Genomic DNA, 13,240 nt, shown 5'->3' on the forward strand with positions numbered 1-13,240 from the left:
CCTACCAGGTACAATCCTAAATTCGTAAGCATGGGCACCATCATAGATATCATCCTGATCAACTTGCACTCTAAATACACCTCTGCTGTTTTCAACCAGGATCTCAGCGATCACTGTCTCATTGCCTGTGTCCGTAATGGGTCCGCGGTCAAACGACCACCCCTCATCACTGTCAAACGCTCCCTAAAACACTTCTGCGAGCAGGCCTTTCTAATCGACCTGGCCCGGGTATCCTGGAAGCATATGGACCATATCCCGTCAGTAGAGGATGCCTGGTTGTTCTTTAAAAGTGCTTTCCTCGCAATCCTAAATAAGCATGCCCCATTCAAAAAAATGCCCCAATAGGTCCACAGACGACGCAATCGTAACCACACTGCACACTGACCTAACCCATCTGGACAAGAGGAATACCTATGTGAGAATGCTGTTCATCGACTACAGCTCAGCATTTGACACAATAGTACCCTCCAAACTCGTCCTCAAGCTCGAGACCCTGGGTCTCGACCCCGCCCTGTGCAACTGGGTACTGGACTTCCTGACGGGCCGCCCCCAAGGTGGTGAGGGTAGGTAACAACATCTCCACCCCGCTGATCCTCAACACTGGGGCCCCACAAGGGTGCGTTCTGAGCCCTCTCCTGTACTCCCTGTTCACCCACGACTGCGTGTGTATAAGGTAGCTGTTGTGAAATTGTTAGGTTAGATTACTCGTTGGTTATTACTGCATTGTCGGAACTAGAAGCACAAGCATTTAGCTACACTCGCATTAACATCTGCTAACCATGTGTATGTGACAAATAAAATTTGATTTTATATTTTTACTAATACTGTAGAACTTCGTTCTAAAGCTGTATCCATACCCATCGGACGTAGTGATCACAATATAGTGGATATATCCAGGAATGCCAAAGTTCCAACAGCTGGGCCTAAAATAGCGTGTAAGAGATCATACAAAAGATTTTGCTGTGATTTTTATGTGGATGATGTTACAAATATTTGTTGGTCTGATGTGATTAATGAGGAGCATCCAGACGCTGCACTTATGACATTGCATCTTCCAATTATTGATGAACATGCACCTGTTAAGAAACTGACTGTTAGAACTTTTAAGGGTCCATGGATTGATTGAGGAATTGAACAACAGTTTGGTTGAATGAGATGGGGCAAAAGGAGTGGCTAATAAGTCTGGCTACACATCTGACTTATTGAGACATTATGTGAGACATTATGTGACTAAACTCATCAAAAAGAAGAAGAAACTGATATGAAGCCAAGATCAATGATATAAAGAATGATAGGAAAAAACTTGAGTACTTTAAAGGAAATTATGGGCAGAAAGACATATTCAACACCATCTTTCATCGAATCAGATGGCTTATTCATCACAAAACCATTTAATGATTCCTTCTTTGGCAAAGTGGGAAAACTTAGGCAGGAAATGCCAACAGCGAACAGTGAGCCATCGTATTCAAGCATAAAAAAATAACAATGAAAGAAGAACATTGCAAGTTTGAATTTTGTAAAGTTAGTGTGGGAGTGGTGGAAAAATAGTTATTGATCAATAATGACAAACCTCCTGGCATTGACAACTTAGATGGAAAGCTACTAAGGGGGGTAGCTGACTCTATAGCCACCCCTATCTGTCATATCTTAAATCTGAGCCTAGAGGAGAGTCTTTGTCCTTAGGTCTGGAGGGAAGCCAAAGTAATTCCGCTACCCAAGAGTGGTAAACCAGCCTTTTACTGGTTCTAACAGCAGACCTATAAGTCTGCTGCCACCTCTTAGCAAACTGTTGTGTAAAAAATTGTTAGACCAAATATAATGCTATTTCTCTGTAAACAAATTAAGACGTTTAGCATGCTTATTGAGAACGACACACAACGTGTACTGCACTGACACAATTTACTGATGTTTGAAAGAAATTGATAATAAGGAGGGTGAGGGATCAGCCCAGACCTACACGGCAGGACCTGGTCAATGACCTGAAGAGAGCTGGGACCACAGTCTCAAAGAAAAGCGTTAGTAACACACTACGCAGTCATGGATTAAAATCCTGCAGCGCACGCAAGGTCCCCCTGCTCAAGCCAGTGCATGTCCAGGCCCGTCTGAAGTTTGCCAATGACCATCTGGATGATCCAGAGTAGGAATGGGAGAAGGTTATGTGGTCTGATGAGACAAAAATAGAGCTCTTTGGTCTAAACTCCACTCTCCGTGTTTGGAGGAAGAAGAAGGATGAGTACAACCCCAAGAACACCATCCCAACCGTTAAGCATGGAGGTGGAAACATCATTCTTTGGGGATGCTTTTCTGCAAAGGGGACAGGACGACTGCACCGTATTGAGGGGAGGATGGATGGGGCCATGTATCGCAAGGTCTTGCCCCAACAACCTCCTTCCCTCAGTAAGAGCATTGAAGATAGGTCGTGGCTGGGTCTTCCAGCATGACAACGACCCAAAACACACAGCCAGGGAGTTGCTCCGTAAGAAGAAGGTCCATCTCAAGGTCCTGGAGTGGCCTAGCCAGTCTCCAGACCTGACCCAATAGAACATCTTTGGAGGGAGCTGAAAGTCCGTATTGCCCAGCGACAGCCCCGAAACCTGAAGGATCTGGAGAAGGTCTGTATGGAGGAGTGGGCCAAAATCCCTGCTGCAGTGTGTGCAAACCTGGTCAAGAACTACAGGAAACGTATGATCTCTGTAATTGCAAACAAAGGTTTCTGTACCAAATATTAAGTTCTGCTTTTCTGATGGATCAAATAATTATGTCATGCAATAAAATGCAAATTAATTACTTAAAAATCATACAATGTGATTTTGGGGATTTTTTTTTAGATTCCGTCTCTCACAGTTGAAGTGTACCTATGATACAAATTACAGACCTCTACATGCTTTGTAAGTAGGAAAACCTGCAAAATCGGCAGTGTATCAAATAGTTGTTCTCCCCACTGTATATTCAATGGTTGTAAAGATGGGGAGAGGTCTGTCCGTAATAAAGAGATGCTCTGCTTGCAGACTCTAGTTTTGTCTAATCTTGATTATTGTCCAGTCGTGTGGTCCAGTGCTGCAAGGAAAGACCAAGTTAAGCTGCATCTGGCCCAGAACAGAGCGGCATGTCTTGCTCTTCATTGTAATCAGAGGGCTGATATATAAGAAACATTGTGTTGAAAATCCCAAATTGTTTGCATAGTCAACTTACACACAGCTCTGACACACACACTTACCCCACCAGACATGCCTCCAGGGGTCTTTTCACAGTCCCTAAATTCAGAACAAATTCAAGAAAGCATACAGTATTTTATAGAGCCATTATTGCATGGAACTCCATTCCATATCATATTGCTTAAATAAACAAATACGCTGCCTTGATGACAGCTTTGCACACTCTTGGCATTCTCTCAACCAGCTTCACCTTGAATGCTTTTCCAACAGTCTTGAAGGAGTTCCCACATATGCTGAGCACTTGTTGGCTGCTTTTCCTTCACTCTGCGGTCCAACTCATCCCAAACCATCTCAATTGAGTTGAGGTCATCTGATGCAGCACTCCACCACTCTCCTTCTTGGTCAAAAAACCCTTACACAGCCTGGAGGTGTGTTTTGGGTCGTTGTCAGGTTGAAAAACAAATGATAGTCCCACTAAACCCAAACCAGATGGGATAGCGTATCGCTGCAAAATGCTGTGGTAGCAATGCTGGTTAAGTGTGACTTAAATTCTAAATAAATCAGACAGTGTCACCAGCAAAGCACCGTCACGCCACGTCCTCCATGCTGCACAGTGGGAACCACACATGCAGAGATAATTAGTTCACCTACTCTGCGTCACACAAAGACACGGCGGTTGGAACCAAAAATCTCAAATTTGAACACATCAGACCAGAGGACAGATTTCCACCAGTTTAATGTCCATTGCTTGTGCTTCTTGGCCCAAGCAAGACTCTTCTTCTTATTGGTGTTTCTTTAGTAGTGGTTTCTTTGCAGCAATTCGACCATGACAGCCTGATTCACACAGTCTTCTCTGAACAGTTGATGTTGAGATATGTCTTTTACTTGAACTCTGTGAAGCATTCATTTGGGCTGCAATCTGTGGTGCAGTTAACTCTAATGAACTTCTCCTCTGCAGCAGAGAGCATGTAGTCTGGGTCTTCCTTTCCTGTGGCGGTCCTCATGAGAGCCAGTTTCATCATAGCAATTGATGGTTTTTGCGACTGCACTTGAAGAAACTTTCAAAGTTCTTGAAATGTTCCGAATTGACTGACCATGTCTTAAAGTAACGGACTGTCGTTTCTCTTTGCTTATTTGAGCTGTTCTTGCCATAATATGGACTTGGTCTTTTTCCAAATAGGGATATATTCTGTATACCCCCCTACCTTGTCACAACACAACTAATTGGCTCAAATGCATTAAGGAAAGAAATTCCACAAATGTAACTTTTAACAAGGCACACCTGTTAATTGAAATGCATTCCAGGTGACTACTTCATGAAGCTGGTTGAGAGAATGCCAAGCGTGTGCAAAGTTGTCAAAGGCTAGGGGTGGATACTTTGAAGAATCTCATATCAAATATTTTTGGATTTGTTTAACACTTTTTTGGTTAATACATGATTCCATATGTGTTAATTCATTGTGATGATATCTTCACTAATATTCTACAATGTAGAAAATAGTAAAAAATTGAGAAGAACCCTGGAATGAGTAGGTGTGTCCAGGTTCTTATTCTCAAGGAGACATTCTAACATTTCCCTTATTTATCTGTGCCTCATGCTTTCTATCTCTCCAGGGTCTGATGGTCTCTCTGCTGACTGACTACTCCCCCCAGATCCCCTTGCCAAGATTCTAACTCTAGCACTACCTGCCAAGGGCGTCCTTAGTTTACAGCTTTATGAGCATTTGCAACACTACAAAGCAGAGCTGGGTCAAATACTTGATTGACAACGACCCAAATCCTGAATTCCATATGAATTAAAGCATAAAATGTGACAACACCACAGATAGAACAATGAGACCAGATATTTCACCGGATGTATAAATGTGAAACATCCAAATATGGTAATGAGAGGAAGCTCAGCGGCCGGCAGTTTTGTATTTATTTTTTATTTCACCTTTATTTAACCAGGTAGGCAAGTTGAAAACAAGTTCTCATTTACAACTGCGACCTGGCCAAGATAAAGCAAAGCAGTTCGACACATATAACAACACAGAGTTACACATGGAGTAAACAAACAAAAATACAGTAGAAAAATAAGTCTATATACAATGTGAGCAAATGAGGTGAGATAAGGGAGGTAAAGGCAATAAATAGGCCATGGTGGCAAAGTAATTACAATATAGCAATTAAAACACTGGAATGGTAGATTTGACAGTAGATGAGTGTGCAAAGTAGAAATACTGGGGTGCAAAGGAGCTAAATAAATAAATAAATACAGTAGGGGAAGAGGTAGTTGTTTGGGCTATTTATAGATGGGCTATGTGCAGGTGCAGTGATCTGTGAGCTGCTCTGACAGCTGGTGCTTAAAGCTAGTGAGGGAGATGTGTTTCCAGTTTCAGAGATTTTTGTAGTTCGTTCCAGTCATTGGCAGCAGAGAACTGGAAGAAGAGGCGGCCAAAGGAGGAATTGGCTTTGAGGATGACAAGTGAGATATACCTGCTGGAACGCGTGGATGCAGCTATGGTGACCAGCGAGGAGAGATAAGGCGGGACTTTACCTAGCAGGGTCTTGTAGATGACCTGGAGCCAGTGGGTTTGGTGACAAGTATGAAGCGAGGGCCAGCCAACGAGAGCATACAGGTCGCAGTGGTGGGTAGTATATGGGGCTTTGGTGACAAAATAGATGGCACTGTGATAGACTGCATCCAATTTGTTGAGTAGGGTGTTGGAGGCTATTTTGTAAATGACATCGCCAAAGTCGAGGATTGGTAAGATGGTCAGTTTTACGAGGGTATGTTCGGCAGCATGAGTGAAGGATGCTTTGTTGCGAAATAGGAAGACAATTCTAGATTTAACTTTCGATTGGAGATGTTTTATGTGAGTCTGGAAGGAGAGTTTACAGTCTAACCAGACACCTAGGTATTTGTAGTTGTCCACATATTCTAAGTCAGAACCGTCCAGAGTAGTGATGCTGGACGAGTGGGCAGGTGTGGGCAGCGATCGGTTGAAGAGAATGCATTTAGTATTACTTGTATTTAAGAGCAGTTGGAGGCCATGTAAGGAGAGTTGTATGGCATTGAAGCTCATCTGGAGGGTTGTTAACACAGTGTCCAAAGAAGGGCCAGAAGTATACAGAGTGATGTTGGCTGCATAAAGGTGGATCAGAGACTCACCAGCAGCAAGAGCGACATCATTGATATACAGAGAAGAGAGTAGGCCCAAGAATTGAACCCTGTGGCACCCCCATAGAGACTGCCAGAGGCCTGGACAACAGGTCCTCCGATTTGACACACTGAACTCTGTCGGAGAATTAGTTGGTGAACCAAGCGAGGCAATCATTTGAGAAACCAAGGTTGTTGAGTCTGCCGATGAGAATGTGGTGATTGACAGTCGAAAGTCTTGGCCAGGTCAATGAATACGGCTGAATAGTATTGTTTCTTTTCGATGGCGGTTATAAGATATCGTTTAGAACCTTGAGCGTGGCTGAGGTGCACCCATGACCAGATTGCATAGCGGAGAAGGTACGGTGGGATTCGAAATGGTTGGTGATCTGTTTGTTAACTTGGCTTTCGAAGACCTTAGAAAGGCAGGGATATATATAGGTCTGCAGCAGTTTGGGTCAAGCGTGTGTCCCCCTTTGAAGAGGGGGGTGACCGCAGCTGCTTTCCAATCTTTGGGAATCTCAGACGACACGAAAGAGGTTGAACAGGTTAGTAATAGGGGTTGCAACATTTTCGGCAGATAATTTTAGAAAGAGCGGGTCCAGATTGTCTAGCCCGGCTGATTTGTGGGGGTCCAGATTTTGCAACTCTTTCAGAACATCAGCAGACTGGATTTGGGAGAAGGAGAAATGGGGAAGGCTTGGGCGAGTTGCTGTTGACCAGGGTAGGGGTGGCCAGTTGGAAAGCATGGCCAGCCGGTAGAATTTTTACATTGAAATTCTCAATTATAGTGGACTTATCGGTGGTGACAGTTTCCTATCCTCAGTGCAGTGGGCAGCTGGGAGTCGGTGCTCTTATTCTCCATGGACTTTACAATGTCCCAGAACTTTTTTGAGTTTGTGTCGCAGGAAGCAAATTTCTGCTTGAAAAAGCTAGCCTTGGCTTTTCTAACTGCCTGTGTATATTGGTTTCTAACTTCCCTAAATAGTTGCATTTCACGGGGGCTGTTCGATGCTAATGCAGAACCCCACAGGATGTTTTTGTGTTGGTTAAGGGCAGTCAGGTGTGGAGAGAACCAAGGTCTATATCTGTTCCTGGTTCTAAATTTCTTGAATGGGGCATGCTTATTTGAGATGGTGAGGAAGGCATTTAAAAAAAATAACCAGGCATCCTGATGAGGATGAGGTTGATATCCTTCCAGGATACCCGGGCCAGGTCGATTAGAAAGGCCTGCTCGCTGAAGTGTTTCAGGGAGCATTTGATAGTGATGAGTGGAGGTCGTTTGACCGCTGACCCATTACGGATGCAGGCAATGAGGCAGTGATCGCTGAGATCTTGGTTGAAAACAGCAGCGGTGTATTTAGAGGGCAAGTTGGTTAGGATGATAGCGGCCGGCAGTGGTTGAAGATGGACGGTGATGGATTTTTACCCTTTGGCAAAGTTGTTTTAAATTGTGTTGTTTAGAAGGAGTGCAAAGGCAAATTTAGTTATTGCGCACGTCACACAGTAGGCGGTCTCTAACGTAAATATGCAGATGCATGTCAGAACGGGCCAATAGTATCTCGCTAGCTCGTGCTTGGCTCTGCCCACCTCATTGCTTGTTCTGCCCACAATGACTAATTTGTTCCCATTGGAAACGACAGGCTGTGTTCAATCTTAATTTAGTAATACAAATCTTTGATCAAACTGTTTACTGTATAAACTGTTTACTCTATAATTATACAATGGCACCTCCTGCTGGCAGAAATAGGCAAAAGATAACATTGTACATCCTCTCTGGTATCCCATGCATGGGTTCTCTAATACTGGCTGTCTTCCCTCCTGACCCTGCGGACGGGCGTGTGAGGGGACTTGACGGCAACCTCTGACTGAAACAGGGTAGATAGCTATTACAATTCAGTTGCAGGTATACACTCTAAAAATAAAAGATTCCTGGAGTATCCTTTAGGGGTTCTTCAAATTGAAAATGTGGGGGAACCCCTATAAGTCCTTTGAAGAACCCCTTTTAATGGATCCTCATAACCTTTTGGGGTAAACAATAACACACTTTTAGTTTTCAGTGTTTATTATGGTTTTAGTGTCAAAGCAGAATATAAAAATCAAAATATGAGGTAAACTCCCAGCAGAGCCCCAAGAACAATGGGTTTATCCTCTGGTGTGTTGATGTTAATGTGTTGATGTTCTCCGTATCCATAGCCAGAATGATTTTGCAGTGCATGGTGATTGAACAGGTTTCCTGTTATATTAATCAGAGGTGTAGGGAGGGTGAAGTCTGAATCCCCCCAAAAATACAGATGAAGAAAACATGCACACAACAGTATTCATACATTTGTTTTTGTGGTGAAGGTGAATAAAACAATTTTTTTTTTAAATTGATAATTGTTTTCATACACATACCTTGTCCATAATGTAGAGGCCTATGGGATATTCGTTGAAGATGTAAGGTTTGAGGATGGTAAATGTGATCTGCATAACATACCAATTGACGTACCTTTGCACGCCTCCTTGTCTGTATACCTGCACAGACACAACAGTGAAAAGTTCAGTCATCTGCACCCAAAATAGCTAGCCTGCAACATATTCTTATAGCTGACATACTCTTACCTCTGTTGATTGATATTAATTTAAATGTGTTCTTCACCTGCTGTCCTTTCAAATCCAAACCCACATGTTTCAGTGGGGCAGTTAGGTTCCTGCAAGAACCCACACCAACTAAGCAGGTTTCTCTATGAACCCTACCTCCTATGGTGTACTTGGAATAACTTTTTGGGGGTCATTTTCAGTGCCAAGAACCCTAAAGTTCTTCAAAGAACATTGAGGATTTTAGAAGAACCTTTGTTGAACTTTTAGAGTATACACACACCACCTGTGTAAGGAATCATTAAAGTATTATTTTTTAGATGGTTAGCTGGTGTAGCCTATTGACTTCAAATCATCAGTAGAGAGAAGGTCAGCACTCTTTGAATTGAAAAAGGTGTATTCCATTTTACACATAGCCAAACATTAGAAAGCATACCAACAAAGCCCAAAACAACTACAAAGATTAGCCTACATCTGTGCGAAGTTTTTGTTCAGTTATGAGGCAGAGACATAGGCTACATCATCATTATTCAGAAAAGGATGGACGTGAGTGAAGGGAGGTGGCGTGAGCAGCAAAAGCTACGTAGAATAAAATGTGTGCGTAAAATAATACATGCGCAGAACGGATCCATAGTTTTGAGAAATATATTTCCAGAATTGCGGGGGGCAGGCGAAATAGGGCTATCCTCCCTAATCACAGTGTAGCTTGCTTTGGAAAACCTCCCCGATCTTTGTGGTTGAATCTGTGTTTGAAATTCAGGGTTTCATGGCGTTTATGAACGCAGTTGCGGACAGAACAGTGGAAAAACTATTAATCATGCAACACGATAGAAATCACCTACCTATACATTGACTTTTTAATATCTAAAACGTCTGTCGGATATCACAAGAGTGTGTTTTACTGTGCTTGTGTTCTGCGCTCTGTGAAACATGTTGCAATTAGACCATCGACCACAGGGTGGGATACAACCCCCAGATATGGAGGAGAGACAGTATCTCATTACTTCATCCACAACAATACTGAGTATGAGCACATATACTATACTTCCTTTCGGAAATGTTAACATATGTTTCCCATGCCAATAAAGCCCCTTGAATTGAATAGAATAGGGTATAGTTAATCACCAGTATTTTTGGTAGTAGGCCAGGAGTTCCCAAACGTTTTCACTCAGGCCACTATTCCAGCATTGGCGAACATCCCGCGCCCCGCCCTTCTGCGCGCGCGCCAGGTCTACTTCTATGGGCAGAAGTCTGTTTGTAACTGTTCACACACCTCGTTGGTAGAGATAACATTTAGCATGTTTAACGCTTATTTTCTGCAATTCAATACATTTTGCCATAGGATGGATACTTTTTTTCACCATTTTAAAGCAAATTTCCTGCAATTCTAGACATTTTGCCATGTCTTATGTGTTCATGTGGGCTCCCGAATGGCGCAGCGGTCTAAGGCACTGCTAGAGTGGGTGGCGCACAATTGGTCAAGGGTCGTTCGGGTTAGGGTTTGGCCTTCATTGTAAATAATAATTTGTTCTTAACTTGCCTAGTTTAATAAAGATTAAAAAAAGAAAACATCTGGCCGTGATTAGACACCCGTGTGTCCTTGTAAACTGGTGACCCCCAATGTTTCATTATATTTGAGTGACTCAAGCGTTACAACAAAATCAATGGGCTAAAAAACTAGCTAAATAACGTTTGCTGACATGGGCTAGTTGATCTGGACATTTCTGAGAAGTTATAAATAGCTCTCTAATGTATGCAATGACTGACATGACAAGAGGAAAACTGCTTATCCCCTCGCACAGTAATAGTAAGTAGGATAAAAGTTTTCCTTAGCAGGAAGTGCTACACGTATTTATGCATAAGCCATGCACATACAGAAATCACAGTCAAAATAGCCCAACTGGTATATGTGGATGTTTTGACCTACCTTAGCTGAATATAGGCTACTTACAATCCATTGTTTAAAAAATGTTCATACTGAATAGTAGACTATCTGAGCTTATTTTGTGAATCGTAGACTACAGTATGTAACCCAATCTTATGTTTCATTGTTGAAATAAAAAGTTATTTAGGCAGATGTTTTTGTGCAATCTAATTGCAAAGAGCCATGCATGACGTTTTGCAGGTATAATAGCCTAGGATACAGGCAGAGATTGGCCGTATTTCTATTACATGTATCAGATAATAAGGTGTGAATTTAGTGCCGAGTCATGCGTACAAAACTCCATTCCTGAATTTGCAAGTCGCTTCAAGTTTTATTCTCGGTGCATTGGACAAGAAACTCGAGCCTCATCACTGTCTCTGTGTGCTCAATGTTGCAAGCAAGCAGGGTGACGGTGCCTTACTGAAAAGGCACTCAAAGAAGCATTACCACAATAATTACATTTGGAAACAGGCGACTGCGTTTACCGGTACCTTGCTAAAATAGTATTTTATATTAGTTTGATAATGTCGGTGGGCATTCAGTCGGGATTTTCAAGTGAAGAGGTTCTGAACGTTCGCTTCCCACTCCACCGGGCGTGCAGGGATGGAGATATCGGTGCGTTGTGCTCGCTTCTTCAGTGCACCTCAAACCCGGCGGATTTAGCCGTGGAGGACTCTTTCTATGGCTGGACACCCATACATTGGGCTGCTCATTTTGGAAAGGTAATGGGATTTTTTTTATTACCAAGAAATGAAAAGGCCGAGGCACAGAGTTTCTAACCATCTTTGGCCGAGGTTTCCAGCTGCCATTTTAAGACGGACTGACTGAATTATAAATATCTAGGTAACGCTAGCTAGCCCTTGATCATTACTCTTTAGTTCCATTAGATTACACAAGTCATTGGACGAAGGCGTCTTCAGGGGGAGTTTTGTTAAGGTCCCTCCCTGACACGGTTCGGTCTGAACATTAACATGTGTCTCTTGCGGTACGGGGTTGGAAGCATAAGGACCGTATCATTCATATCAGCCAGAAATAACAATTTGATACACACCTTGATAACGTGTTCCCACACGGGCATATCTCCACGTTACAGCGCTTGTTTACGGAAAACAGATGGAAGCCAAGAGGTGACCGACCACCTGTACTAATTAGCTATCTAGCATGCTCCGAACACCTGTGTGTAAGTTTAACTCGGTAAGTGTGGTTTCTTTGATATGTGCACCGGTTACAGTGTGGCGGGCTCGATTGGTTGCGTTGGAAAACCAATAACCTGTAACGCGTCAAAAGGCGGTTTGTAAGCACACAGGACTCCTTCCCATGTGTAAGTGTATACGTAAACATTGTAAACAAGTCAACCGAAGGACGGGGTGAGCCCCAGTCCAGCCTACCTGATTGTTTAACTAAGAGGAACATTATAAATCCATGTTTTTTATTTATTTAACTAAGTCAGTTAAAGCACAAATTCTTATTTAAAATACCGCCCAAACCCGGACAACTCTAGGCCAATTGTGCGCCGCCCTATGGGACTCCAAATCACTGCCGGTTGTGATACAGCCTGGATTCGAACCAGGGTGTCTGTAGTGACGCCTCTGGCACTGGGACGCAGTGCCTTATTGCTGCACAAATCAGCCTCATCACTGACTGGATGCTGATCGATTTGAGAGAAGTGAAAGTACAATAGCTACACTGTATAAATTGTCAATCTATTTTCAGCACACACTGAGAACAACACATTCTGCCCTCTCTATTTCCCTGTCCCTGCCTGGTTAGTGACAGTATGCTAGCTGTTGACTCTCCTCTGTGCTACTGAGTTAGTATTCACACTGTTACTGTATCCTGTTACTGTTGGGCTATTTGTAAAACCCTGCTCTGAGGCATGTTCTGCCTGACTCGATGACTGAACACAAGGCAGTTTGTGGTTGTGAGAAGCATAGTTTTCTTACTTGTGTTGATCATAAAAAACTAACTTGCACAAACACAATATACAAACAAAATGGAGCATGGCCAACTTCCAGGTTACATCCTTGTCTAATAAATGTCCTGCTACAGCACTGTTACTATTGCTGCAAAAAAGAGATGTTTGATCAAGCCACTCCCACGGAGGGTCAGACTGTATTTGCATAGGGGTAAGGAAATCCCCCCCAATTGCTCCATGAATTACCTGCACCACCTATTGCGATGTGAGTAAATCAGGTGTTAAATGAGGTGAAAAGAAGACTGGATTGGCACTTTAAATCACACCTCACTCTTGCAGAAATCAGCATTTGACATGTCAAATAGTTTGAATAAAAAAAATAAAACCATTAAAAATACCCTTTTATAGGTTGGTTTAACACCAAGTGAGGTGGTAGGTCCCATGAGGCTGTTGGTAGAGCATGGTGCTTGCAACACTAGGGTTGTGGGTTCGATTCCCACGAGGGACCAGTACAAAAATGTTTG

General features: G+C 42.9%; 1 protein-coding gene across 8 annotated transcripts in view; it reads left to right on the plus strand.

The window, feature by feature from the left end:
• Nucleotides 1–10,400: 10,400 nt before the first annotated feature.
• Nucleotides 10,401–13,240, plus strand: part of LOC110502017 (ankyrin repeat domain-containing protein 10) — a 35,416-nt gene continuing 32,576 nt past the window's right edge. For 7 of the 8 annotated variants that reach the window (XR_016490583.1, XR_016490584.1, XM_090215792.1 and 4 more), the window contains exon 1: nucleotides 10,401–11,523. Coding sequence is in view for 6 of the 8 variants with exons in the window: in XM_090215792.1 (XP_090071918.1) it covers nucleotides 11,326–11,523 (198 nt within the window). In the remaining 2 variants the exon portion in view is untranslated. Of the gene's footprint in view, nucleotides 11,996–13,240 lie in introns of all 8 variants that reach the window. The other variant, XM_021579920.3, reaches the window with a different exon arrangement.

Source organism: Oncorhynchus mykiss, chromosome 22 (assembly GCF_057628025.1).
Source record: "Oncorhynchus mykiss isolate SJ-2025 chromosome 22, ASM5762802v1, whole genome shotgun sequence".
NCBI lineage: Eukaryota > Metazoa > Chordata > Actinopteri > Salmoniformes > Salmonidae > Oncorhynchus > Oncorhynchus mykiss.